At 42.9% G+C, this 27,146-nt stretch overlaps 1 protein-coding gene across 2 annotated transcripts in view; it reads left to right on the top strand.

Moving 5' to 3' along the window:
• The first annotated feature begins 4,961 nt into the window (after positions 1-4,961).
• LOC137416525 (protocadherin-9) overlaps positions 4,962-27,146 on the top strand; it is a 246,000-nt gene continuing 223,815 nt past the window's right edge. The window contains exons 1-2 of one of the 2 annotated variants that reach the window (XM_078776735.1): positions 4,962-5,161; positions 6,560-9,854. In XM_078776735.1, the coding sequence (XP_078632861.1) occupies positions 6,645-9,854 (3,210 nt within the window). In that variant the 5' untranslated portion in view covers positions 4,962-5,161; positions 6,560-6,644. The remainder of the gene's footprint in view (positions 5,162-6,559; positions 9,855-27,146) is intronic. The other variant, XM_078776736.1, reaches the window with a different exon arrangement.

Here is a 27,146-nt window from a genome sequence, read left to right as displayed (position 1 = left end):
TTGTTTAACTGTGAACATGCTATGAACGTTTTGTTATCACCCATGTTTGTTTATCTGTAAACATGATATGTACGTTTTGTTATCACCAATGTTTGTTTATCTGTGAACATGCTATGAACGTTTTGTTATCACCAATGTTTGTTTATCTGTAAACATGATATGAACGTTTTGTTATCACCCATGTTTGTTTATCTGTAAACATGATATGTACGTTTTGTTATCACCAATGTTTGTTTAACTGTGAACATGCTATGAACGTTTTGTTATCACCCATGTTTGTTTATCTGTAAACATGATATGTACGTTTTGTTATCACCAATGTTTGTTTATCTGTGAACAGGATATGAACGTTTTGTTGTCACCTATGTGTATTTATCTGTAAACAGGATTATGTACGTTTTGTTATCACCAATGTTTGTTTATCTGTGAACATGCTATGAACGTTTTGTTATCACCAATGTTTGTTTATCTGTAAACAGGATATGAACGTTTTGTTATCACCAATGTTTGTTTATCTGTAAACAGGATATGAACGTTTTGTTATCACCCATGTTTGTTTATCTGTAAACAGGATATGTACGTTTTGTTATCACCCATGTTTGTTTATCTGTAAACATGATATGTACGTTTTGTTATCACCCATGTTTGTTTATCTGTAAACAGGATATGTACGTTTTGTTATCACCCATGTTTGTTTATCTGTAAACAGGATATGTACGTTTTGTTATCACCCATGTTTGTTTATCTGTAAACAGGATATGTACGTTTTGTTATCACCCATGTTTGTTTATCTGTAAACATGATATGTACGTTTTGTTATCACCCATGTTTGTTTATCTGTAAACAGGATATGTACGTTTTGTTATCACCCATGTTTGTTTATCTGTAAACAGGATATGTACGTTTTGTTATCACCCATGTTTGTTTTTCTGTAAACAGGATATGTACGTTTTGTTATCACCCATGTTTGTTTATCTGTAAACATGATATGTACGTTTTGTTATCACCCATGTTTGTTTATCTGTAAACATGATATGTACGTTTTGTTATCACCCATGTTTGTTTATCTGTAAACAGGATATGTACGTTTTGTTATCACCCATGTTTGTTTATCTGTAAACATGATATGTACGTTTTGTTATCACCCATGTTTGTTTATCTGTGAACAGGATATGAACGTTTTGTTGTCACCCATGTGTATTTATCTGTAAACAGGATTATGTACGTTTTGTTATCACCAATGTTTGTTTATCTGTGAACATGCTATGAACGTTTTGTTATCACCAATGTTTGTTTATCTGTAAACATGCTATGAACGTTTTGTTATCACCAATGTTTGTTTATCTGTAAACAGGATATGAACGTTTTGTTATCACCCATGTTTGTTTATCTGTAAACAGGATATGAACGTTTTGTTATCACCCATGTTTGTTTATCTGTAAACAGGATATGTACGTTTTGTTATCACCCATGTTTGTTTATCTGTAAACATGATATGTACGTTTTTTTATCACCCATGTTTGTTTATCTGTAAACAGGATATGTACGTTTTGTTATCACCCATGTTTGTTTATCTGTAAACAGGATATGTACGTTTTGTTATCACCCATGTTTGTTTATCTGTAAACATGATATGTACGTTTTGTTATCACCCATGTTTGTTTATCTGTAAACAGGATATGTACGTTTTGTTATCACCCATGTTTGTTTATCTGTAAACAGGATATGTACGTTTTGTTATCACCCATGTTTGTTTATCTGTAAACAGGATATGTACGTTTTGTTATCACACATGTTTGTTTATCTGTAAACAGGATATGTACGTTTTGTTATCACCCATGTTTTTTTATCTGTAAACATGATATGTACGTTTTGTTATCACCCATGTTTGTTTATCTGTAAACATGATATGTACGTTTTGTTATCACCCATGTTTGTTTATCTGTAAACAGGATATGTACGTTTTGTTATCACCCATGTTTGTTTATCTGTAAACAGGATATGTACGTTTTGTTATCACCCATGTTTGTTTATCTGTAAACAGGATATGTACGTTTTGTTATCACCAATGCTTGTTTATCTGTGAACAGGATATGTACGTTTTGTTATCACCCATGTTTGTTTGTCTGTTTGTATTTCTGTGAACAGGATATCTCAAAACGTTGTGGACGGATTCGGACGAGAGTTGGTGGACATGTGTGTATGACAAGGAAGAGTTGATTCGATTTTGGTGAAGATCCGGATGCGGATCCGGATACGAGAGTTTTTATTTTTTTTCATTTTCTAACCGATTCTTCATTGTTGAGAGACGGGGACAAAACGATATACAACATGATATTTAAAAACGTTGCGGACGAATTCGGACGAGACTTGGTGGACATGTTGGATAAGTGATAGGAACAAGGCGATTCGATTTTGGTTCAGGTCCGAATCCAGATCGTGCTCATCTATGTTATACAAAGCGTAAAGTCTTCATCCCGACTGAGGTATGCGCTCTGCCTCGTGCTGTTGTTGTTGTGTTTGTATTCCAATCTGGAATATCATTGTTTTTCCATATAACCCGCGTTTTTGCGTTGCGTACACCCGAGTGCGTTGCGTGCATCCGAGTGCGTTGCGTGCACCCGAGTGCGTTGCGTGCACACGGGTGCGTTGCGTGCAAAAGGGTGCGTTGCGTGCACACGCGTGTGTTGCGTGCACACGGGTGCGTGGCGTGCACACGGGTGAGTCGCGTGCACATGGGTGAGTTGCGTGCACACGAGTGTGTTGCGTGTACCCGGGTGCGTTGCGTGCACACGGGTGCGTTGCGTGCACACGGGGCGTTGTGTGCACCCGAGTGCGTTGCGTGCACACGGGTGCGTTGCGTGCACCCGAGTGCGTTGCGTGCACACGAGTGCGTTGCAGGCACATGAGTGCGTTGCGTGCACCCGAGTGTGTTGCGTGCACCCGAGTGCGTTGCGTGCACCCAAGTGTGTTGCGTGCACACGAGTGTGTTGCGTTCACACGAGTGCGTTGCGTGCACACGAGTGCGTTGCGTTCACACGAGTGCGTTGCGTGCACACGAATGCGTTGCGTGTACCTGATTGCGTTGCATGCACACGAATGCGTTGCGTGCACCCGATTGCGTTGCGTGCACACGAGTGCGTTGCACACGAATGTGTTGCATGCACACGATTACGTTGCGTGCATACGAGTGCGTTGCGTTCATTCGGGTACGTGGCGTGCACCCGGGTGAGTGGCGTGCACCCGGGTGAGTTGCGTGCACCCGGGTGAGTTGCGTGCACCCGGGTGAGTTGCGTGCACCCGGGTGAGTTGCGTGCACACGGGTGCGTTGCGTGCACATGGGTGCGTTGCGTGCACCCGAGTGCGTTGCGTGCACCCGATTGCGTTGCGTGCACACGGGTGCATTGCGTGCACCCGAGTGCGTTGCGTGCACCCGATTGCGTTGCGTGCACCCGATTGCGTTGCGTGCACACGAGCAGCCTTGGCGAGCGAAGCGCAGAGCGACCTGCAGGGAGCGCCCGCTACCCGGATTGCAGTGCACTCGCTCCGGCATCGGGCGGAGGAGCGAAGGGGGGCGGAGGAGGAGGACGAGGTTCAAAATCGGGAGCGAAAAGCTGCAGCAGCTTTGGAAAGTCGGAGAAACAAAGAAGCATAAAGAAGGCAAATCATGCGATTTGATCTACGGATATAATTGCGAGATTATTTGGTGGTTGCGGTTGTTGTCTAAGACGACGTTAATTAACGCGGGAATATTTTTTATGCGGGTTCCGAATGAAAGGGGAGAGGGTGTCTCGATTGTGGGAATGGGGAGGGGGAGTGCGGGTGGAGTATTCTAATCGATCAGAATTAAGGGATCACGGACGGGATTCCGACAAATCAAATTACCGTCGCAGCCGCCGAGACGAGGCGCGGAGTTCGCATTTAACGGGGCACAAGCCCCTTCGCGTTGGGCCCTTTCGTCGGGGTTTTCCGCGGCGTGCGGGCGCGTGCGAGTGGGAGTGGACACGCGCTGGGGCTCCACGTCTCGAGCGTGGGAGTGAAAGGGAAAGGGCGCGGCCCACTCACGGCAAAACGACGTCCTGCGGTACCCGATCTCCGGATATGCGTCCGAATGGAATCTACTAAAGACGCTCCGCTCTAATATAAAGCGCTTCCCAAATGGCCGAGTTGTTCGTGTGTATCGAGCGCATTGACGCACGGGTTGACAGGGAGGGGGTGGAGCGCCTTATATAGGCTGCTGCAGCTCGGATACCGAGCCCCCAGCTCCGCGGACGAAGCCCGCACTTCGCGCTCTCACACACACGTGCTCGGCGCTTTCAACTTGATGAAGTGTCGCCCGAGTCACTGCAGCGAGCTTGGTGCTGCTGATCTTCCGATCGGTGCATTGCCGATGATTTGCCGAGAAAGCTCCTTCACCTCCCCCTCTACGGATCGAATATTCCCTTCTCTCTTCCCGCTCGGAATCCGTGCACAGAACGGCTCATCGAGGCGCACGGGTCGGAGTGACCGCCATGCTAATTAAACAGCTAGAGATGTGTTATTGACTCAAACGGAGCCGCCTGGATGGTTGCGTGGTTTGCGCAAATTGTGACGTATTTAATACTGTATATGACGTCATCCCCACCGTGGTACTCAACGAGTGACTTTATGGAAGATAAACCCGAGCATCACCGAGACACGAACCCGGCCAACGATCTCCGCACCGCAGCAAGAACCGGGCCGGGCTTTGGCGAGACATCGATGGGGCGTGGCTCCGACGAGTTGCGTCATTACGTTCCCGCAAATGTTTCCGCCCCAACGACCGAACAAATGAATGAAGCGCAGATCGCGAGTGCGCGCGACGTGCTGGGTGATTAGGTGCGGCTCGCCCGTTCTTAAAACCACGCCCACCGGACACGCCCCTACGTACGCCCGTCCCCATGCGCTCTAGGCACGCCGTACCGGCCAACCACCCGTGGCGCATACGAGACGGGAACCGAGCGAGCGATGGTCTAGCACTCAGTGCGCTTCTCGTGGACTCGCCTGCAACGAAGCTCTCCTGCACCGAAACTTCACCGTAGCGCGTTCCCATCGCCGGTGCTCCGATGCATCTTCGCCTGCTCGGCGGTTGAGATCAAGCGAGCGCAAGGCAGCCACGACCTGGACCGTCGGCACTCGGCAGGTAGACCGTTTACATGATCGAGACCATGTTTACAAGTTTAACTTACGGTTACTAACAAATTTGGAGCCGTTACTTGTACGATCGAGAGAGAGAGTTTGATGTGAAAAAAATTAATAAATAATTTGAAAAAATTAATAAAATTAAAAAAAATCGCAGCGCACGCGCGCCTGGTTATTTCCATTCCGGATGAACCTCGTGTGCTGCAATTCGTACACGTTTTGCCAAGTGCGTGTGATCGTTCCGGTCTCTTCAGCGGAATAACAGGGCACGGCGCTCACTTTCCTGGCCCTGAGCCGCGGTGGTTGTTGTTTAGCTCGCGATGGCTGCAGATTCGGCTGCTACGCACGCATCGATCGTTTCACTCGACGGGCAGCGCCTCGAAGTCGTTTACCCGTGGTCTTCGGAAGCGCGCGATTCTTCCTGTCCTTTGAACCGATCACCCCCCGCTCCATTATAAAAAAAGCCGCCTGCCTCAAATCACCAACTTCTCGCACCAGGTGCCCCCTTCGCAGGTTTCCCTGTACCTGCTCTGAGCGATCTTACTGCCGGAAAAGCGTGTTACACATTTAACCAGATCAGGGGCACAACGAAATTATTCCTTAGGAGGGGGTTCGGGTTACCTGCCAGATTGCCAGATATTCTAATAAGAATTTAAAAAATTTGATGACAAAAGCCCAAGTGGCTCAAAAACAAGTCATGCCCTGCAGACAGACAGACAGACAGACAGACACACACACACACACACACACACACACACACACACACACACACACACACACACACACACACACACACACACACACACACACACATACACACACACACACACAAAACCCCGTCCTCCGCTGCACAGGCGGACTAGAAAGACTCTAGTCCTGTCTATGGCTAAGGGTATGTGTAGGGGGAAGATAGAGGGGTGCGGACCCCTAAACCCCCTTCACCCCCCACCCCCCAATTAATTGTGCCACTGAACCAAATAAATGTTACAACTGCATTTCTGATAAGACAGAACAGAGGAGATATAGTCGCTCACGGCAGACTTTTTATTTTACATTGTACATATTTTAATGTTTTACAGATATATCGTCTCCAGCCGGAATGTTTTAACTGTTGTCAAAAAGAGCGGGAGTACACATGTTGAGATTTGTCCACGTGGGATTAGAGCCAAGGCAGAATTTGAAGTCTCGCGGTGTGCTTCCACGAGCGTCGCGCCCTTTTCCGTGCCGAGGCAAATAACCGTGGCTGTAAAGTTTATAAGTTGGCCATGCACGGGGCTTGTTGGACGTGTCAGTTGACCGCAGCTGAAAGTAGTGGGCGTAACCTTGGGTAAGAGTTTGATTTCCCGCGTTGCTTTCATATGCTAATAGTTCTGTGCACTTTGTGCCTTCTTGCTAGCAGAGTTCCTCGCTTCTGGAATCCACTGCATCGTGGCTTGATGTGTTGCCTGTGGAGCTGAGCCACGGGAGCGAGCGAGCTGGCGAGGATGCTGCAGCGGGGGCAGACCTCTCGTTTCCTCCTGCCTCCATTTTTGCTGTTTGTTGCCTCGCTTGCCGAAGAGCTCAAAGTGAGCTACCGGATTGCAGAAGAACTTCCCAAAGACACATTTATTGGAAACCCAAGTTTGGATCTCAGACTAAGCCACTATGAGCAAGATCTCACGTACAAACTCATGGCATCCACAGCACCCGATACAACTCCCCCACTGGTACGCGTGGACAGCCACACAGGTGAGCTCTACACGTCTGCACACAAGATAGACCGTGAGGCTCTGTGTCCTGATGCCTTTGCCGACGTTGACTGCTCACTTAACATCCAACTAGGTGTGCTTTCGGTCAAACCAGGACCCTTTTTCAAGCTCATTGATGTGCGAATTTCCGTGGAAGATGTCAATGACAATGCACCTGCTTTCCAAAAACCTGTACTCACGCTTGCAGTGCCTGAGAATGCTGTGGCCGGGAAACGCTTCGCGATCCCCCCGGCTATAGACCCTGACCGTGGCTCTAACAGCGTGCGTCGCTACGAGCTACTTCCACCTCCAGACATGGCCACCGAGAGCGCTTTTGAGCTGAGTGTCAAAGAGAATGCAGATGGCGAGAAGCTTCCTTATCTGGTAGTTCGTCAAAGCTTAGATCGTGAGCAGCGGCAGAAGTATGAAATGCGTATACGAGCTGAAGATGGTGGATCTCCATTAGGGTCTGTCACTGCAGTGCTTATGATTAACGTGACTGATGTGAATGACAACAGCCCGGTTTTTGACCAGTCTGAGGTGAGTGTGGAGATACCAGAGAACTCTCCAGTTGGCACGCCTGTTGTCAGAATGCACGCGACCGACCGAGACCTTGGCGCAAATGCTGAGGTAATGTACCACTTCCATGGACCGGGTGGTACTTCTGCTCTCGCGGCACACCGTCTTTTTCGGATGGACCCTTCGAGTGGTCTCATCACCGTCAATGGGGCTTTAGATCGTGAGAAGGGTTCTATTTATCGCCTGATTGTCCTCGCCACAGACAAGGGCCCTGAACCGATTCCTTCAACTGCTACTGTGAGTGTCATTGTGACGGATGTGAACGACAATCCACCCTCCATAGAGATCCGAGACATAGTCGCTCCCATCAATGGCATCATATACATCTCCGAGGCAGCGCATGTCAACCTGCCTGTGGCACTCATCTCGGTGTCTGACCCTGATGTCAGTGCTAATGGGGCAGTGACATGTTACATCAATAATGCAGACGTCCCTTTTCAGCTGAAAAAGTTGACATACCCCAACCAATATCTGCTTGAGACAAAGGAGCCGTTGGATTATGAGACACAAAATGAGTACAGTGTGCAGGTTGTAGCTATGGATTCTGGAGTTCCAAGTCTTGCCAAAACAGCCTCCGTTACTGTGCGATTAACAGACGTGAATGATAATGCACCTGTTTTTACTGAATCTCTCTATGAAGTTTCTGTGCCAGAGAACAATGCTCTTGGTAAACACCTTGTGACACTCAGTGCTACAGACAGAGATACTGAGCAGAATGCAGATATCATATACTCTCTTGGATCAGACGCACCTGCCATGTTTCTTATGGATCCTTCAACAGGTGTAATAACGCTAACTGATATTCTCGACAGGGAAAAAAATTCTCACTACAAGTTCACAGTGGTGGCCAAGGATCAAGGTGTCCCTAGTCTGGAGGGAAATTCTACAGTCGTCGTCAATGTGCTGGATGTGAATGACAATAGACCACATTTCAGCCTTGCAGAGTTTGACTTCTATGTTCATGAGAACCTGCCCAAGCATAGTACTGTTGGTATGGTTACGGTGGCCGATGCTGACGAAGGGGACAATGGTCGGGTGCGTTTATCCATCCTGAAAAATGATGACAGACGCCACTTCAGCATTGATGAAGACTCTGGCATGATACGCTCCAACGTTGCGCTGGACCGAGAACAGAGGCACTACTACGTCATTGAGGTGCAGGCATCAGACACAGGTGAACCCGTTTGGTCGTCCACGGTCCAGGTGGTGATACATGTAATGGACATGAATGACAATGCACCGACAGTGCTCATCCCCCTATCAAATAGCACCTATATATTTCTGCCTCCAAGCACACCACCTGGGTCTAAAGTGGCAGATGTCATGGCCGTGGACAATGATGTTGAGTTGAACGCACAACTTCGCTATGGGATTGTTGGTGGAAATCCACACGGACTGTTTCGCATTAATCCAATAATTGGAAACATCACATTGATTGAGCCTTTGGCTAGAGATCACTATGGCCTTCATCGGCTTGTGGTGCGTGTCAGCGACACCGGCTCGTCGTTGCAGAACCATGCAGTAGTAATGGTACACCTGTTCATAAACGACACGCTAGACAATGCGACGTATGTAGAATTGCTCATTTTAGGCAGCGTGCAGACCCCGATAGAGACTGATGTAGCAGGCTTTGGCAGAAGAAATCAAGAAGACAGCAAGGTATTGCTTATTGCGGCAGTCCTGGCTGGCATCCTTGGTGTCTTCCTGATTGTGCCTCTTGGGGTGCTCGTGCATCGTTGTTACTACAACCGGCAGAAAGGTGGTGGTGGTGTGATAGGTCGTGGCAAGCATGGTGGGCAGGAATGGCTGTCACCTACACAGGAGAATAAGTATGTAAGTAACTGTAAGAACAGCAAGAAGGGCGAGAAAAAGAAGAAGAAACAAGCCAATGGTGCCCCTTTCAGCATTGCAATTGAGGCAACAAAGAATTCAGATGATCCTACCTACCAGACAATCAACGAGGCAATGAGTTGGGGTCATGAGTCAGATGCACCGAGCCCCATTTATGGTCTGAGTAGTGGTGGTGGGGATGGAGTTGCTTCTACCTTTAAACCAACCCCCAGCAAGTCAGTAGGGACAGGTGGTGCCGAAAGCCCAGATCTGGCTCGGCACTACCGATCGACATCACCAGTCACACCTGTTACCCTCCCTGCCACGCAGCAAACACCAACTGGCAGCAAGAAATATGGCGTCATCCAAGAGCTGCCAGTCGCCAACACATTCGTGGGCAGTGGTGGTGCAGGCAGTGTTGCAGCTGATTGCATGTCCTCCAAGCGCTCGTCTATCAGTTCAGAACATTGCAGCCATTCGGAGAATGAATGCATCTCTCAAAGCGGAGGCAATGGTGGTGCCGGAAATAGCAAGACCTTGCCAAGATATCCAAGACCGGTATGTTGCTAATGCATTCTCATTGGTTCTCAAATGTTAACATAATCGCATTGATTAACAGTATTATCTGTATTATGACCTACAAGTGTGTCCAATTGTCATCTCGGCTAGATAATTTACCAACTGGTAAGCCACATAGCATATGAGTGATTTCAGAAGGGCGTGGCAGAGATGGACTTTGAAGAAGAAGAAGACTACACATTAATTTTCTTAGCCACAACTTTTGAGACGACGCCATCACAGCACCTCGCAAACCGCTTCAATCGTATCAATAAATTGAGCTTTCTTTGCTTCTCTGTTGACATTCTTGGGTAATATCAAACTGTTTTCCATACCTTTGATGGACTGAAACAAACATATTTCTGAGCAAATACCATGGCTAATCGGTTAATTTGCGTGATTTTAATTCCGGGGCAACATTATTAAAGGCATATCTCTTAAAAACCGGAGGCAGGAATAAAACAGATAGGATCAAAGAGATCAAATTGTATGGACCTTTGGTGGTTCTGGCAATTTGCTCGTTCCCAGCGCCACGCCCTGGGGAAGAAGGATGACAGCAGGATGAACGCTTGAAGAGCTCAGCGAACGGGTAGATGGAAGGGAGAAGATAAAATATTTTGTGATAACATTATCCGTACAAGATTTGTGATCCGGCACAGTCGCAATTAAAAGGTACTCTAATTGGATTACGCCTCATCTACAAGCAATGTTTGACAAGGCCGCAGGAGCTGCGATTCTACAATTAATGCAATTACTTTTGAAAGTTTTGTCAGGATTTTTTTTTTATCACATCATTCTTCCATCATTCCGAGGCCTTCACGGGAATCGTTCGTTAGAGTATGTGGATACCAAACTATAATGAGTTACCTTTTAAAATCTGGCAGCAGCAGTGGCACATTCGAGAGCAGACAGGTCGATCCTTTAATCAAAGTAACATTTGAGAGACTTGCTCAGACAATCGAATCCCGTCAACATTCAAACCCAAAGCTTGGAGCCTCTCTTCACGCTGTCTGCTATGCTGTCGTGATTTTTTTTTCATCATTCTGGATTATGTAGCAGGAAGATATGCATAAGTTAACACTACAGGTGAAAATGTGTCTAAATTAAGCGCAACAGCTCTCTTCAGATCCACCGAGTGCTCATTTCACGTTGTCAAGAGTGCAGTGAGGAGCTAGGGAGAAAAATTAAATAAATGCAATTTTGAAGCTGTATTATTGCCATTGAGAAAAAAAAACAACCAGGTATTCCTCATTAGTTGTCGACGTGTTCCAAGATTTCAGATCTGTACATATACTGCATGGTCTTCTGTTTGTCCTTGTTCAATTTATGATCCGCGATCCATTGTTTCTTAAGCGATTCATAAGCTAAAGACTTGTGTACATAGAAGCACAAATGTAAATCTGGTATTAGGCACACCCCTACAGGAAAAAGAATGAATTGTGCTTCATGTATATATATTTTTTTCCACTGGAGGCTCATGCTTGATGAGCATGCGGATGGGAGGCTCATGGGTATTATTAAATTAATACAAGGATTTATCAGTAAGTCTTAGTGTTACATAAGCAGTAGAATAAAGGTTATTCTTTACAGGTGCATGGTGGGAACTGTCGACTACTACCACTTCTTTAATGGCACAAATCCTTCCCTTCTGATTGTGGGGTCGGCCGGGGAAAGTTTTTGGCTCATCTCTTTCAGGAGCAGACTGATCAGGTCTAATTGTCTACTAAAATTGATAGGAATTTGGAATTTAGCCAGGGTGTCTTCGATAACTCACCTAGTCTTCAAAATGGAAACTGTAGTATGTTGAATACCCACAAAATAATGCCCGCAGAAGGGACACAGAGTTTAATGTCTATTCAGGCGATGACACACACACATTGACACAGCACCCTGCCTCTGAAACCCCGGGATGACAGTTTCGAGATGAGCCAAGATTCAAACCCTGGCTAGACTTATCAGAAGTGAATGTGCATATGACCACACCCCATTTTCCTGCCAGCCCATTATTTTAATTGTTTAAATGGCAAAAGGCCAAAAAAGGCCAAAAAAAAAAAATACAATAATTTTTGTAGAATATTGTACATAAAATACAATACAGTACAATCAAAGACATTGACTCCTCGCTGGTCAATGAGCATGTTATATAGTTGTGGCCAAAAATATTGGCACCCTTGCACTTTTTTCCAAATAATTCACCATTTCTTCCAGAAAATTGTTGAAATTAAAAAAATCTATTGGTATCCACAATATATTTCTTTGGTTTGCAGTGGAACAAAACAAAAAAAGCTGAAAAAATTACAAAATCTTAGCTTATTCCACACAGAAATCCTAAAATGGCCTGAACAATATTATTGGCACCTTTTAGAAAATGTTCAAAATAATTAGATTTCAAGCAGGTGATTCTCCTTTACTTTGGAATTTAACTCACCTATGGTGAGTTGCAGGTACATGCAATGTAAAAATCACTCATTCGACCAGTTTGAAGAGAGAAAAGGAGTCATTCTGCTGTTTTGTGTCACTGTGTGTACTGCATTGAGCATGGAGAAAAGAAAGAAAACCAGAGAATTATCTGAGGAGGCCAGACACAAGATTTTAGCCAAGCATGGACAATCTCAAGGCTACAATTCCATCTCCAGAGACCTTGATGTTCCTTTGTCTACCGTACGCAATGTTATCAGGAAGTTTAAGGACCATGGCACGAGTCAACCTTCCTGGACATGGCCGCAAGAGAAAACCTGCTCGAAGATTGCAGCAGGGATTGTTTGATTGGTGGAGAAAAGCACCTCGATCAACTGCCAAACAGATTCAAGCTGACCTTCAGATACAAGTTATGACAGTTTCAACTCGCACCATCCGTCGCCAACTCAAGGAAAGGGGTATATATGGTAGGAGACCCAGGAGGAACCCACTTCTGAGAGAGAGACATAAGAAAGCTCGACTGGACTTTGCCAAAACACACAGGAACAAGCCAAAATCCTTCTGGGAGAATGTTCTCTAGACAGATGAGATCAAATTAGAGCTTTTCGGTACAGCACTTTTTCTCTATGTTTACAGAAAACAAAATGAATCCTTCAAAGAAAAGAACACCTTCCCTACAGTCAAACATGGACGAGGTTCAGTGATGTTTTGGGGTTGCTGTGCTGCCTCTAGCACTGGGTGCCTTGAATGTGTACATAGCATCATGAAATCAGATTACCAAGGCATTTTGGAGCGCAATGTTGAACCCAGTGTCAGAAAACTTGGTCTCCGTCAAAGGTCATGGGTCTTCCTGCAGGACAATGACCCCAAACACACTTCAAAAAGCACCCAGGAATGGTTCAAGACAAAACGCTGGACTGTTCTGAAGTGACCAGCAGTGAGTCCAGATCTAAATCCCATTGAACACCTGTGGGGAGATCTGAAAACAGCAGTTGGGAGCAGGCACCCTTCAGATCTGGGAGAATGGGAGCAGTGTGTACAAGAAGAGTGGGATAAACTGCCAGTAGAGATGTGCAGGAAGCTCATTCATGGCTGTAGGAAGCGTTTGACTGAACTTATTTTGTCCAAAGGCCGTGCTGCCAAACATTAAGTCGAGGGTGTCAATAATTTTGATAATTCCATTTCTTTTTATTTTCTGATTTAAGAGGATATATTAAGTTCTGAATCAAAAACAAAGGTTCTGTAATATTAACAGTGAAATAAAGAATTGTGGAGACCAAATAGTCTTGTCAATTTCAACTTTCTTTTTTTAAGAGAAAATTGTGAGTTATTTGAAAAAAGTGTGAGGGTGCCAATATTTTTGGCAACGACTGTATGTATGTGTATATATATATATATATATATATATATATATATATATATATATATATATACTATATATATATATATATACTATATATATATATATATATATAATATATATATATATATATATAATATATATATATATATATATAATATATATATGTATATGTATATATATATGTATATGTATATATATATATATATATATATATATATATATATATATATATACACACACATTTTATATATTTTTTATAGGCTTTCCTTAAGGATACCTCAAATTGATGTTCCTTTTCTCCCATACAGTATGCTCATATATATAATTTCCTATTTTATGTCCCCATGTGGCACACTGAACGAGTCCCAGAGTTGACTGGAGTGTTTTTTTTTGAAGCCCCAGAGAATTTGGGTTGAGGATGAGGGTGACTCCGATAGCCACAGACCGAACCCCGTCTCGAGCGCTCGTCCTGGCCCGAGGCTTCAGGGCATTTTGCCGCAGAGTCAGCAGCCGGTAATGAGTTCCCGCTCCTGCTACCCGCAAATTCTCCGCAGGTTGCATGGGAGACGCGTCATTACCCCCATGGGGAAGCTCAGACGGCTATCTATTAAATGCTCGGAGAGAAAAGAGAAAGTGGGGGGAAAATCGGGCGCACTGGGAAGCGCACATACCTTTTCATTCCTCACTAATGCGCGTTTACTCAGCGACTTCTTTAATGTTGCACCGGGCATTGTGGCTGCACTACAAATTAACGAGGGCTTGAGATTTGGATCAACTCGCCTGCCAAACGATCGACGATGTTTTCTGAAGCAAGATTTTCTTGGCGCAAAGCGAGACGATCTCGGTTCGTTGTTTGTCTCATCATGGAATGATCTCGTGCCCATGATAATCCTGCACACATGATGATCTCCGCCTGCAGAGATTATTCTCTTCCGTGATCTTTCACTGCCGCAAAGGTGTACACCTGGTGCCAGGATTACTGGCACCTGCAATGATCACACGTCCTGTGATGATCAACACAACCCATGATGGTCACACACCCGCAACAATTACCCACACCCACGTTGATCTTCTGCACATGCGATGACCCTCCACACCTGTGAGAACCACCCACCATGATGAGCCCTGCACCTACAATGATCCCTATGCCAGCGATATCCTCTTTTATTTGCGTATTCAGATGGCGTTCCTAGAAAAAAAAAAAAAAAAAAAACTGCGAGGATGGCCTGGAGCTTCGTGGAAGCCTGTTGTACTTACTTTCCCACTGGAACTCGGATGGACAACGCTTCTCATGACACGAATCGCATCCTAAGAAGCTACAAAATGTGAAGCCATTTTAACCAACTGCCACCAAGGTATACGCGATTGCTCTCCCAGGTGCTGGTTCAAATTCGCAGCCATTATATACAAATCATGATGGCGGAGGATTTGACGAGATGAAAAATAATCGAGGTTGAATTGTTAGGACAACATATTTGGGCTGAAGTGTCAATTAAACCTACAAGCCTACCAAAACACATTATCCTAATTGCATTCTCTTACTCTACTGCATCCTCAGCTGTGATTGCAGCCAATCAGCAGGGAGCAAGAAGTATTTTGATCAGCGTTATTTCCTCGTTGTAATCCTTAATTTTTGAAATCATCGTCATATTAGGTGACGGGGGAATAGTAAATGCAACGCAAGTGCAGCAACTGATTTGTAGAAACAAACTCTCCGCACAATTACTGGCATGATGCATTGTGCGGCACTATCTCTGAGCGGCAATCGAATCCCTCCTGATTATTCAGTCAAATTGCCATCTTCAAACCAGATATCGTCAGAAGGGAAGCCACAACCTTTGAAACAATTACCAAATCTCAAAAAGGGTCTGAAATAATCATTGTGTCAGGTCTGGATGTTGGGGTTGGGGGTGGTGCTGTGCTTGTGGTGTTTTGATCCTGCCTTCATGCAGTAACCAGCTTTTAACAGCAAGCACACCCCTTGGAGAATAAATGACGGATGCCTCATTTATTTTATACCATAGCTCCAGTTAAAAGCACACCGTACATTTGATCTTCTTATTAAACTGCTCAGTGCTTAGCCAGAGCCCCAGCTTTGTAGTTTTCACTTTCAATTAGGACTGTGAGGGGCCCCACACTGGGGCAAAGTGATGCATGTCTGTCAATCCTGGGTTCAAAATGTTGGAATAGCTGTTATTTGGAGCACTATTCTCCATTGCCCCCTATGTTCTCACCTGATTTTATCAGGCACTGGGGCAACTGGCATGCTGTTCATCCTTATTTTCTCCTTTCCCTTATTCTGGCTTCAACGCTACCCTTCACTCAGAATACAGAGTTGTGTTGTTCTGAAATTATCACACCTTATTATTGTTATTTTTGAATTATTATTTGTTGTAGTAATGCAGTACAGTAGCCTACTATTATCTTACTATAATTCACCAAATGTCCGTCCATCTGTCTGTCCGTTCGAAGGTACCGCAAAAACGGCTGAACTGATCGCAACGATATTTTGGGTGGGTATTCCTGGGACCCCTGGAGTAAAATAGGCTATATTGTTTTTCCAAATTTTCCAATTTTCCAGTTTTTCCAAACACGATGGAATAATATTTACCGATATGAACAGTGATGTGGCTTTTGTTGAAATTCTACGTACCAGGAGAGAGTAGATCGACTCCTGACGACCTCTTCCTATATAAACGTGCGGCTCCGAAGTAACACGGCAGCGTGTGCAAAGTGACTGAGAAACAGGTGTAGCAGCCGCTTCCGTGTTACAGATTCGGCGCGCACTCTTCACACATAAACGTGCGACTGAGAAAGACATGTAGCGGCCGCTTCCCTTTTGCAGAATTAAATCTTTTTTCAAAATTGGCGCCATGTACTGTTTAGATTTTGATGATTTGCCTGTGATATGATTCAACGGATGTTTATATGAATCGTTTAAAATAACAAGACTTCAATTTCTCATATTTTGCCTTTTCATTTGGGCCTCCCGATTGAAGCCCCGCCCATAGGGAGGGTACCGTTGCTAGTTATTAAAATAGATGAAGGGATATCAAGCACCCCACATCTATTTAGGCAAGAATAGGCCATTGCGTGACCTATTGTGATTACAATTATAGATTAACAACAACATCATCAAGAATAATAATAATTGCAATCATTGGTAAAATTATATGGTATTCATAGAATACTTACCATGCGCAGTCAACTTGATGTGAACCAACTCTTCTGTTCTTGAAGGGTTTTTTTTTTCTTTGATCCAATATGGCTGCCCGACCACGTGAGCGATTACATCATAAATTTATATTTTCTAATATAATTGTTGCGTAGATCACGCTCAATAAATTTAAAACTGAACACACTAAGTGTTGTCCTGTCGAATTATGAAGTCATAATTAAGGCACCAATGACGTCATGATTAACATCGCATATCACCTATGTGGAGTTCTTTACAATGAGTCATGTTTCCATTCTTCCATGGAGCAGTTTTGGAGATAGAGGTGAAACATTTTTTGTTTTTCCAAGATGGCATCTGTACCACGTGAATTATGACGTCATAATTATCATTCAAATATTCTACAGGAGGAGGCGCTGCTATAGTCGAAATTTCGTGTCCATCGGATTAACAGTTGCAGATAATTTTTTTTCATATTGATCAGATCAAGCGTTGTACTTGTCGAATTATGACGTCATAATGAAGGCACCGATGACATTATCATTAACATATATTATTCCCCATGGGGAGTACTTGACAATGAGCCTTGTTGAATTTTTTTTCCATTGAGAGGTTTTGGAGATATAGAGGTGTAACTTTTTTCCAAGATGGCGTCCATACCACATTACCTATGACGTCATAATTATTAATATAAAAATTCTACAGGTGGAGGTGCTCCTATGGTAAAATTTTGTGTCAATGTAGGACTAACGCTGGGAATATGAATTTTCAAAATGCAGACATGCACACCACATGTATGCCACACCTACGCACCCGAATGCCTAACCCTGCTTTTCGCTTCGCGACTGCAGGGTAATACGTTTGTACTTCATGGTAAAGAAACAGAAAAACAAATACTGCATTGGAGTCATCAAAAGGAACCAGAAGAAGTAACGAGCAAAGATGGAGTCATCAGGAGGAACCTTGATAGGATTCGGGTTTCAGCCGCTACTCCTCTACCTTACTCCTACTCCTCCACAACTATACACAAAAAAAACGAAGCATCGAGTCTGACAGGGTGGCACAAAGGTAGTGCACTTACCTTGGAATTGTTTAGTCTGAAATTGATTATGGCCTGACTATAAAGTGTCAGGTGCTTTACAGGTGGAGAGTTGCATCACAAAGTGCGTCATCCATCGGATGAACGTTAAGCTATCGATCTGTCTGCTGGCATTGCTCGTTGGGTATTAAACATCCCACGGTGTCTACTGTGAAGAGCATGCGAGTTGTGACAGAATTTCCAACTTACAAATTATTGTCACCTTCAGTTGAAGATCAGGCCTGACCATCCTGATCATGAAAGTATTCGGCCAAAATCATTTCCTGGCCCATCCAACAAGGAGACATTAATTGTGGGGCATTGAAATAAGTAGTAGGACAATGAATTCGCTATTGAAATGTGTGTGCCAGGTAGTATGCGCAGAAACGAGAAGCATTCCTGGTCAATAATATTATTGAGAAGCACAGGGCATCATCAAGTAGAGGTACACCATAAAATGACCATTAGGAATAAGTGGTGCAGAGATAATTGGGCAATCCAGCCGGAAAGAATATGTACATTTGCTGCAAATGAACTCTCGACTGTAGCCAGATTTGTGTCTCAGACACATGTGAAATCTGCTGAAGGATGTGCTCACACTTAATTTGGCTTGTATGGACACTGAAATGAATAAATAACAGACAAAAAACATGTGTGGTCCAGCACTGATGCTGCATGCCAAAACCTGCCCCGTCAAATTAGCCGACAGGTGGCGGGGTGTTCTAATCACGCAAAGCAAAATAACTTTTCCTCATTTCTGCCTGGTTCTTCCTGCATAAGGCAATGCATTTTTAATTGATTTTAGTTTATGCAATATACAATATGCTGATGGGCCATCAGGAAAGCATAGTTCAGGTGAATGTCACACCACAGAGTAAAACCAAGCCACACAGTGAGTGAAATTGTCATTCTCTCATCACAAGAAGATGTTCTGACTAGTTAAACCACATAAGGTATTATGGAAGGTTCTCCATTGATTGCAAAGGCACTTTCTCACAAGGTGTGCACCACCGTCACAGCTGTGCCTTACCCACAGGAGTAGGCCTCGTGAGGGAGACATATATTTGGAGGGCACTAGCCTTAATAGGCAGAGGCATCTCAGGGGTTGTCAAGCCTCCAGATGATACCCATAACATAGCACCTCTTTCTGGGGACGGTCATCACCCAATGTGCATGTTTTTCCCAGGTGGCTTTGCAGATTTCCCTGCGGCAGTAATGAAGGATTAGAGGGATTTCCACACACATTATGTGGGGTCATGCATTGTTTTGGTGGGATGATAAAGCTTTGTCCAAGGTCTCTGCTCTTCCTCTTAGTTCTGTGTGGAATTCCTAACACATTCTCTTGACATACAAATATGTTTTGAATAGCATTAGATTTTCAATTTGGGTTGGATGTGGTATAATATGGCTTTTAAAGTTATTTAATATATTGTTGGGGTTGGAGGGGTGGGCAAGTGGTTGGGAGTAGGAAGGAAATGTATTTCAACCTGGAAATTGTATGCTTGTGTGCATGTGCATGTATACAGGGGCAAATGCTCCTGTCATATGTAAATGTCAACCAGTGCACTTTGGTTTTGTGGATAAATCATTGACTATGTATGTCCATTAAGTGTATTAAAAGAAGACATGCACAAGAGCTGTTGCATAAGCAAAAGCACATGCTTTGGATAAAGGGTGGATGGGAGCGATGCGAGAAATATGTTTGTGACGGGTGATGAGAGTCGTGCACTGGTTCCACATTCTGTTGAGGATTCAACTATCAAATTTGGTCTCCTTCATATTCACTCAGTTTATGACCTTAGTTTTGAGTGAATTCTAAAATAATTAATCAACTAGATGGTATTCATAGAATACTTACCCCGTGCAGTCAACTTGGTGTGAGCCATCTCTTGTTTTTGAAGGTTTTTTTTTTTTTGATCCAATATGGCCACCAGACCACGTGAGCGATGGCATCATAAATTTATATTCTCTTATATAATTGTTGTGTAGATCACGGTCAAGAAATTTCAAATTGATCAGACTAAGCTTTGTCCCTGTCGATTTTTGACATCATAATTGAAGCACCAATGACGTCATCTTTCACACTTATTCCCCATGCAGAGTTCTTTACAATGAGCCACGTTTCAATTTTTTCCATGGAGCGGTTTTGGATATATAGAGGTACAACCTTTTTCAGTTTTTCCAAGATGATGCCTGTACGACGTGACATATGACGTCATAATTACCATTCATTAAAAACATCTATTTTGGAGGAGGAGCTCCTATCATGAAAATTTTGGGTACATTAGACTAAAAGTTGCAGACAATTTTTTCTTTCATACTGATCGGATCAAGCGTTGTACTTGTCAAATTATGACGTCATAATGAAGACACCAGTGACATCTTCATTAACATATGCTATTTCCCATGTGGAGTGCTCGACAATGAGCCATGTTTCAATTTTTTCCATTGAGCGGTTTCGGAGGTAGAGGCCAACTTTTTTCCAAGATGGCGTCCGTATCACGTGACCTTTGACGTCATAATTATGAACAAGCAATTCTACAGGCGGAGGTGCTCATAGGCTGAAATTTTTAATGTTAATCGGAGCAACGGTTGCCGTGAAAATGAATTTTAAGAAGGCAGACATGCACGTATGTACACCACATTTACACACGCAACCAATCGCTTAACCCTGCTTTTCACTTCTCGAGCGCAGGGTAATACAAAAAGATAGTGTCCAAAAAAATAATGAGCCTATAATAATTAATTAAATGTATTAATTAATTAATGGCTTTTTTTCTACGAGATACATTTCACATGAAATTCATGGATATGCCAAGGTCTAGATAGGTACAGACCAGGAACAGTTGACACAGGGGCAGAGATCTGGAATTTAGTCAGCATACTGCAGGCAAACATTGAATTGAGCAAATAAAGATGGCAAACAATATTAATAGCATTAATAGTAAGTGCAAGAAATATAATGTTGTAAAAACTGATGATAAGAAGAAATATAAAGACTGAAATTTAAAGATGTGGAAGCAGAAGAAGGGTTCGGGGAAGTGATGCCAGCTCGGTGCGGAGGACCATGTGTTGGCTCTGTATTGTGACGTTGTCATTCGCAGCATTGAGCTTGTGACTCAAGCAGCACAGAGCAAAGCTTTGTGCTTTTGTTAGAATGCTGCTCTGTCCTACTCTTCAATGGTGGCTTATACACTGCATCCCAACACAAAATGTCCCAAGCAAAGCCACCCTCCTCCGAATCTATCAGGACATGAAGAGACTGGAATTACATTTTATAATTGATTTCACTGCTCCAGACAGCCATGCAACGCAATTAAAATGAATACCTAAATGCAGCTGGCTTCGAGTGAGGACTTGCATTATCAAACAAATTTGGTGGCAGAGTAAGAGCGAGTCTCAGTTAATCTTTGGCAAGAGAGAATATATATATATATATATACACACACACACTATGGTGCAAAGCAGTAATGACATAGCTATGTGCAAAACTTTTCGCAGGAAGATTTAAGAGCTAAGTCTGGGTTACATTTAACTCACTTAAACACAACATGTCAACAGAGGTTTTTAAAATCCCGAATTCATTATCCAGAGTTAATGGCCTTTTTTGCTTTGCATTCTGTAGTCTGCATACAATTGCGGTTGCATATAAGTGGGTGGCATTTATGCCTTGCATCCTTCAATTCGCTGCAATTTACTTGCCTTTTTATATATTTTTATCCAATGTCACGATGATTTAACTTGGATTAAACAAGCTTCAATTAAATGATCATTCAACAAAAGTATCAGAAATATTAATTGCGGAGAACATTTTTTGCGACAACTATAGGAACGTAACAATTTTATTTCTTCAGGATGCACTCAGTCTACCAGCAACCCCTTTCTGGTGAAACTTCCAAAATCAAGACTCTCTGCTCACTTTCACTCTTTCATTCCTCTTTTTTCCCACCTCTGGAAGAAACTCAAACACTTTCTTCAATCGCACTCTTCCATCTAGATCTTAAAAACACCTGTCCACCACCATCCCTTTCCCCATCCATATCTTCTGGGACATCCATATCTTCTCCCATCTAAAACCTTCTTCTTTTTTTTTGTACCTTCGTTAATCCGTCCCAAATGCACCTCCTTCAAATTCCCTGTTTTCTTTCCTGAAATCCCTGTAGTGTTCATCTTGTTTAACCTGTGTACTCCACCCCAGCCCTCTCTCTTCCACAGATCTCCCAATGTCCCTGTTCTCTACTGTTGTTGTGCTTCTATCTCTCGCTCGCCCTTTCCCTCGCGCTCTCTCGCTTGCCCTCTCTCTTGCTCTCTCCCTCTCCCTCTCCCTCCCCCTCTCCCTCTCCCTCTCTCTCGCCCGCTCTATCTCACTCTCTCTAGCTCGCTCTCCCTCTCTCTCTCTCGCTCACTCTCTCTCTCTCGCTCCCTCTCTCTCTCCCCCTCTCTCTTGTTTCCCCGCTCCGTTTATTATATGATCTATATGGTAGCCCTTATACGAGCCTCGACTAAGTAAAAGTATTTTCTTTACAAAAAATGCAACTCAGGAATGCCATGATAATATTTGGAAGGTGTTTCTATGAGATAAAATACAGCATTATCGGAAGTGTGAAGAAGGGAGTATGTGCAGTAAGATTATTTTTACTAACACTTTAACTACTCACACTGTGCCATATTAATAATGTTGCTGGCTCAGGGAATTGTGGGGCGCGGGCTGGAGATGAATTCAATAAATCATCGTGCAGGCAAGTCCAAGTGAAATGGCGGCTTAGGGTTAAGGCTCGAGTCAGCGCTTATCCATATCGCATTGGGCGCTATTTGATAGTTCCTGCAAATTGTGCCGGTGCATGTGTGAGAAAACAGGCCTCATTGACATGCTTCCATTATGGAATACGATTCACCTTTTCATTCTTGTAATCTACTCCTGAGCAGAAAGTCCTAATGAGGGTACTGTCAAGCGTTCTTAGATATTCGCTGCTATCTATCGGGTGTTGCATTTCACAGTTATCGTGCATCTTTCAGAGATAAATAAGTGAATCGATAACAAAGTGATGAAAGATATGACATTGCATCTTGAGATTCTCTGCCATCGCAACCTCTGCCCGTCTTTTCGGGCAATCCTGATGAAGCTCTTGCTGCCTCGGGACCACTAGGAGTTTTTAAGAGTCGTAAATGAGTGCGACGCGATGTTGGTTAATTTTCGCTGCTTCATTTGAGATGCATTAAAATGGCTTCTATGAATAAGAATGCCTATTTAATAAACAGGGCAACAGCAGCTCGGCTATACTGTCTGGTGAATTGTAAGGCTATTATATTCAAAAAGACTGTAAGGATTCCTTTGTTCATACATTATTGCTGGCCACCGATGCGAAGAGAAACAGGGTCCCTAAAGATCCAATTTGTGCAACATAACATCATCCAGCAATCTTTATCTTCCTCAGAGTTGATGAGCAAAGAATGTTTTCCATCGGCCAAGTCGACATTGTTTTAAGAACTAATGTAGACCTATTACGTACCGTACGCGTATTACGTATTGAAGGAGACTCACCAAACGGGCATGTTTCTGTGGCAGCAAACCCACCGAGTCGTTAATCTTTCCTGGACCCTTTCCTGCTCTCCTGGCAATAAGTTACGTGCTCTGGCTTGTTGAATGGCGGAAATCAAAGTCTCGTGGAGACACTTCCTCTGCATTATCCATATGACAAGTTTAAACGAGTTAGGCTCAAAACTAGGGGAGGCAACGCAACACTAAGTAAGCACCTTTGATGATTATGGTGTGATTTTATTTCATGTATTTTTTAGCAAGGCCAGGATTGGCAATACAACTCGTAATGACAATCAATGGTAGAATTGAGTCAAACCCTTCAATCTTTTCGCCATTATACTCACCACCTGAGTGCCAGAATTCTGAGACCATTAAGCCTTTCTGCTTGTTGGAGAAAATCATTCAGTTCCATCACCACCTTTTTAAATTTTTAAATATACCAGCAGCTCAATCAATTCAGCTCGCACGTTGTCGGGGAAAGAACCGATCTCGGTTGGGTCTTAAAAGAGCCAAACTGCAGTGGGTCGTCACGGAAATGTAATTATTCTTGGAGCAATGGCTTAAATACCTTCTTTTGATATGACTGCCAATGCAGAGCTGCATCTGCTGAAACTACTTTGAATAATTAATGCCCAAGGTGCTGGCAGAGAAATGACCCACAATCCAGATAATCTGGCAGGCCTCACTTTGGCAAGCCTGCTTGGATTAAAGGAGGAAGGAATTTGTTTTACGACACCGTATGTTAACAGACCTGTCTTTTCGGTCTATTCAGCGGTTTGACTGCAGCGACTGCGACACGGTTGAGGCCCACTTCAATGTCCATCGCCTCCGCCAATTAATAGAAACCGTTGACGCCATTCCATTTGCCTCTTCCCTCAGGATTTCGTCTTTTTGCACGAGATCTATTGAAAGGAATGTTTTCTCCATGTCATCGAGACACAAAAACAATAACCAAGAATCTTCATCACTTGTTTTTGAAATACTTCCTCAGTGTCCCTTATTCATCAGTACATCTCATCGCTCCCTAATACTTTGCAACTGTCTTCGTCAGCAGTTCTGCCAAAATTTGTCACATCGTTTGGTGCTGCAGGCATCAACACTGCTAAGTCAGTGCCGACTAAAGTCTCACCTTCAGAAATCGAGGTGTGAATGCAGGCAACATGAGTATTATTGCATTATTTTGGCCAGAATATAATTTATTGTTCCTTCTCCAATGCCTTTGTCTACCGGTTTATTTTCTACATCAAAGCAATTTCTACACTAACACTTCCACGACCAGCTCTTCTTTATTTTCTACATCAATGCAATCTCAACACTAACACATCCACTACCAGCTCTTCTTTATTTTCTACATCAATGCAATCTCAACACGAAAACATCCACTACCAGCGCTTCTTTATTTTCTACATCAATGCAATCTCAACTCTAAAACATCCACTACCAGCTCTTCTTTATTTTCTACATCAATGCAATCTCAACACTAAAACATTCACTACCAGGTCTTCTTTATTTTCTACATCAATGCAATCTCAACTCTAAAACATCCACTACCAGCTCTTCTTTATTTTCTACATCAATGCAATCTCAACACTAAAACATTCACTACCAGGTCTTCTTTATTTTCTACATCAATGCAATCTCAACTCTAAAACATCCACTACCAACTCTTCTTTATTTTCTACATCAATGCAATCTCAACACTAAAACATCCACTACCAGCTCTTCTTTATTTTCTACATCAATGCAATCTCAACACTAAAACATTCACTACCAGGTCTTCTTTATTTTCTACATCAATGCAATCTCAACTCTAAAACATCCACTACCAGCTCTTCTTTATTTTCTACATCAATGCAATCTCAACTCTAAAACATCCACTACCAGCTCTTCTTTATTTTCTACATCAATGCAATCTCAACTCTAAAACATCCACTACCAGCTCTTCTTTATTTTCTACATCAATGCAATCTCAACACTAACACATCCACTACCAGCTCTTCTTTATTTTCGACATCAATGCAATCTCAACTCTAAAACATCCACTACCAGCTCTTCTTTATTTTCTACATCAATGCAATCTCGACACTAAAACATCCACTACCAGCCCTTCTTTATTTTCTACATCAATGCAATCTCAACTCTAAAACATCCACTACCAGCCCTTCTTTATTTTCTAAATCAATGCAATCTCAACACGAAAACATCCACGACCAGCTCTTCTTTATTTTCTACATCAATGCCATCTTTACACCAAAACATCCACTACCAGCTCTTCTTTATTTTCTACATCAATGCAATTTCTACACCTAAACTTCCACTACCCAGCTCTTCTTTATTTTCTACATCAATGCAATCTGTAAACCAAAACTTCCACTACCATCTCTTCTTTATTTTCGACATCAATGCAATCTGTAAACCAAAACTTCCACTACCAGCTCTTCTTTATTTTCTCCATCAATGCAATCTGTAAACCAAATCTTCCATGACCCAGCTCTTCTTTATTTTCAACATCAATGCAATCTGTAAACCCAAACTTCCACGACCAGCTCTTCTTTATTTTTTACTTCGATGCAATCTGTAAACCAAAACTTCCATGACCCAGCTCTTCTTTATTTTCTACATCAATGCAATCTGTAAACCAAAACTTCCACTGCCAGCTCTTCTTTATTTTCTACATCAATGCAATCTGTTAACCAAAACTTCCATGACCCAGCTCTTCTTTATTTTCTACATCAATGCAATCTGTTAACTAAAACTTCCACGACCAGCTCTTCTTTATTTTCTACATCAATGCAATATGTAAACCAAAACATCCATGACCCAGCTATTCTTTATTTTCTACATCAATGCAATCTCTGCACCAAAACTTCCACTACCAGCTCTTCTTTATTTTCTACTTCAATGCAATCTGTAAACCAAAACTTCCACTACCAGCTCTTCTTTATTTTCTACATCAATGCAATCTGTAAACCAAAACTTCCACTACCAGCTCTTCTTTATTTTCTACATCAATGCAATCTGCAAACCAAAACTTCCACTACCAGCTCTTCTTTATTTTCTACATCAATGCAATCTGTAAACCAAAACTTCCATGACCAGCTCTTCTTTATTTTCGACTTCAATGCCATCTTTACACCAAAATTTCCACTGCCAGCTCTTCTTTATTTTCTACTTCAATGCCATCTTTACACCAAAATTTTCCACTGCCAGCTCTTCTTTATTTTCTACTTCAATGCCATCTTTACACCAAAATTTCCACTGCCAGCTCTTCTTTATTTTCTACATCAATGCAATCTGTAAACCAAAACTTCCACTACCAGCTCTTCTTTATTTTCTACATCAATGCATTCTGTAAACCAAAACTTCCATGACCAGCTCTTCTTTATTTTCTACATCAATGCATTCTGTAAACCAAAACTTCCATGACCAGCTCTTCTTTATTTTCTCCATCAATGCCATCTTTACACGAAAACTTCCACGACCAGTTCTTCTTTCTTTTCTACATCAATGCAATCTTCACACCAAAATTTCCACTGCCAGCTCTTCTTTATTTTCTACATCAATGCAATCTGTAAACCAAAACTTCCACTACCAGCTCTTCTTTATTTTCTACATCAATGCAATCTGTAAACCAAAACTTCCACTGCCAGCTCTTCTTTATTTTCTACATCAATGCAATCTGTAAACCAAAACTTCCATGACCCAGCTCTTCTTTATTT

Source organism: Myxine glutinosa, chromosome 4 (assembly GCF_964187855.1).
Source record: "Myxine glutinosa chromosome 4, kmMyxGlut1.1, whole genome shotgun sequence".
NCBI lineage: Eukaryota > Metazoa > Chordata > Myxini > Myxiniformes > Myxinidae > Myxine > Myxine glutinosa.
The sequence above is the reverse complement of the archived record's forward strand: the minus strand, read 5'-3'. Positions and strand labels throughout refer to the sequence as shown.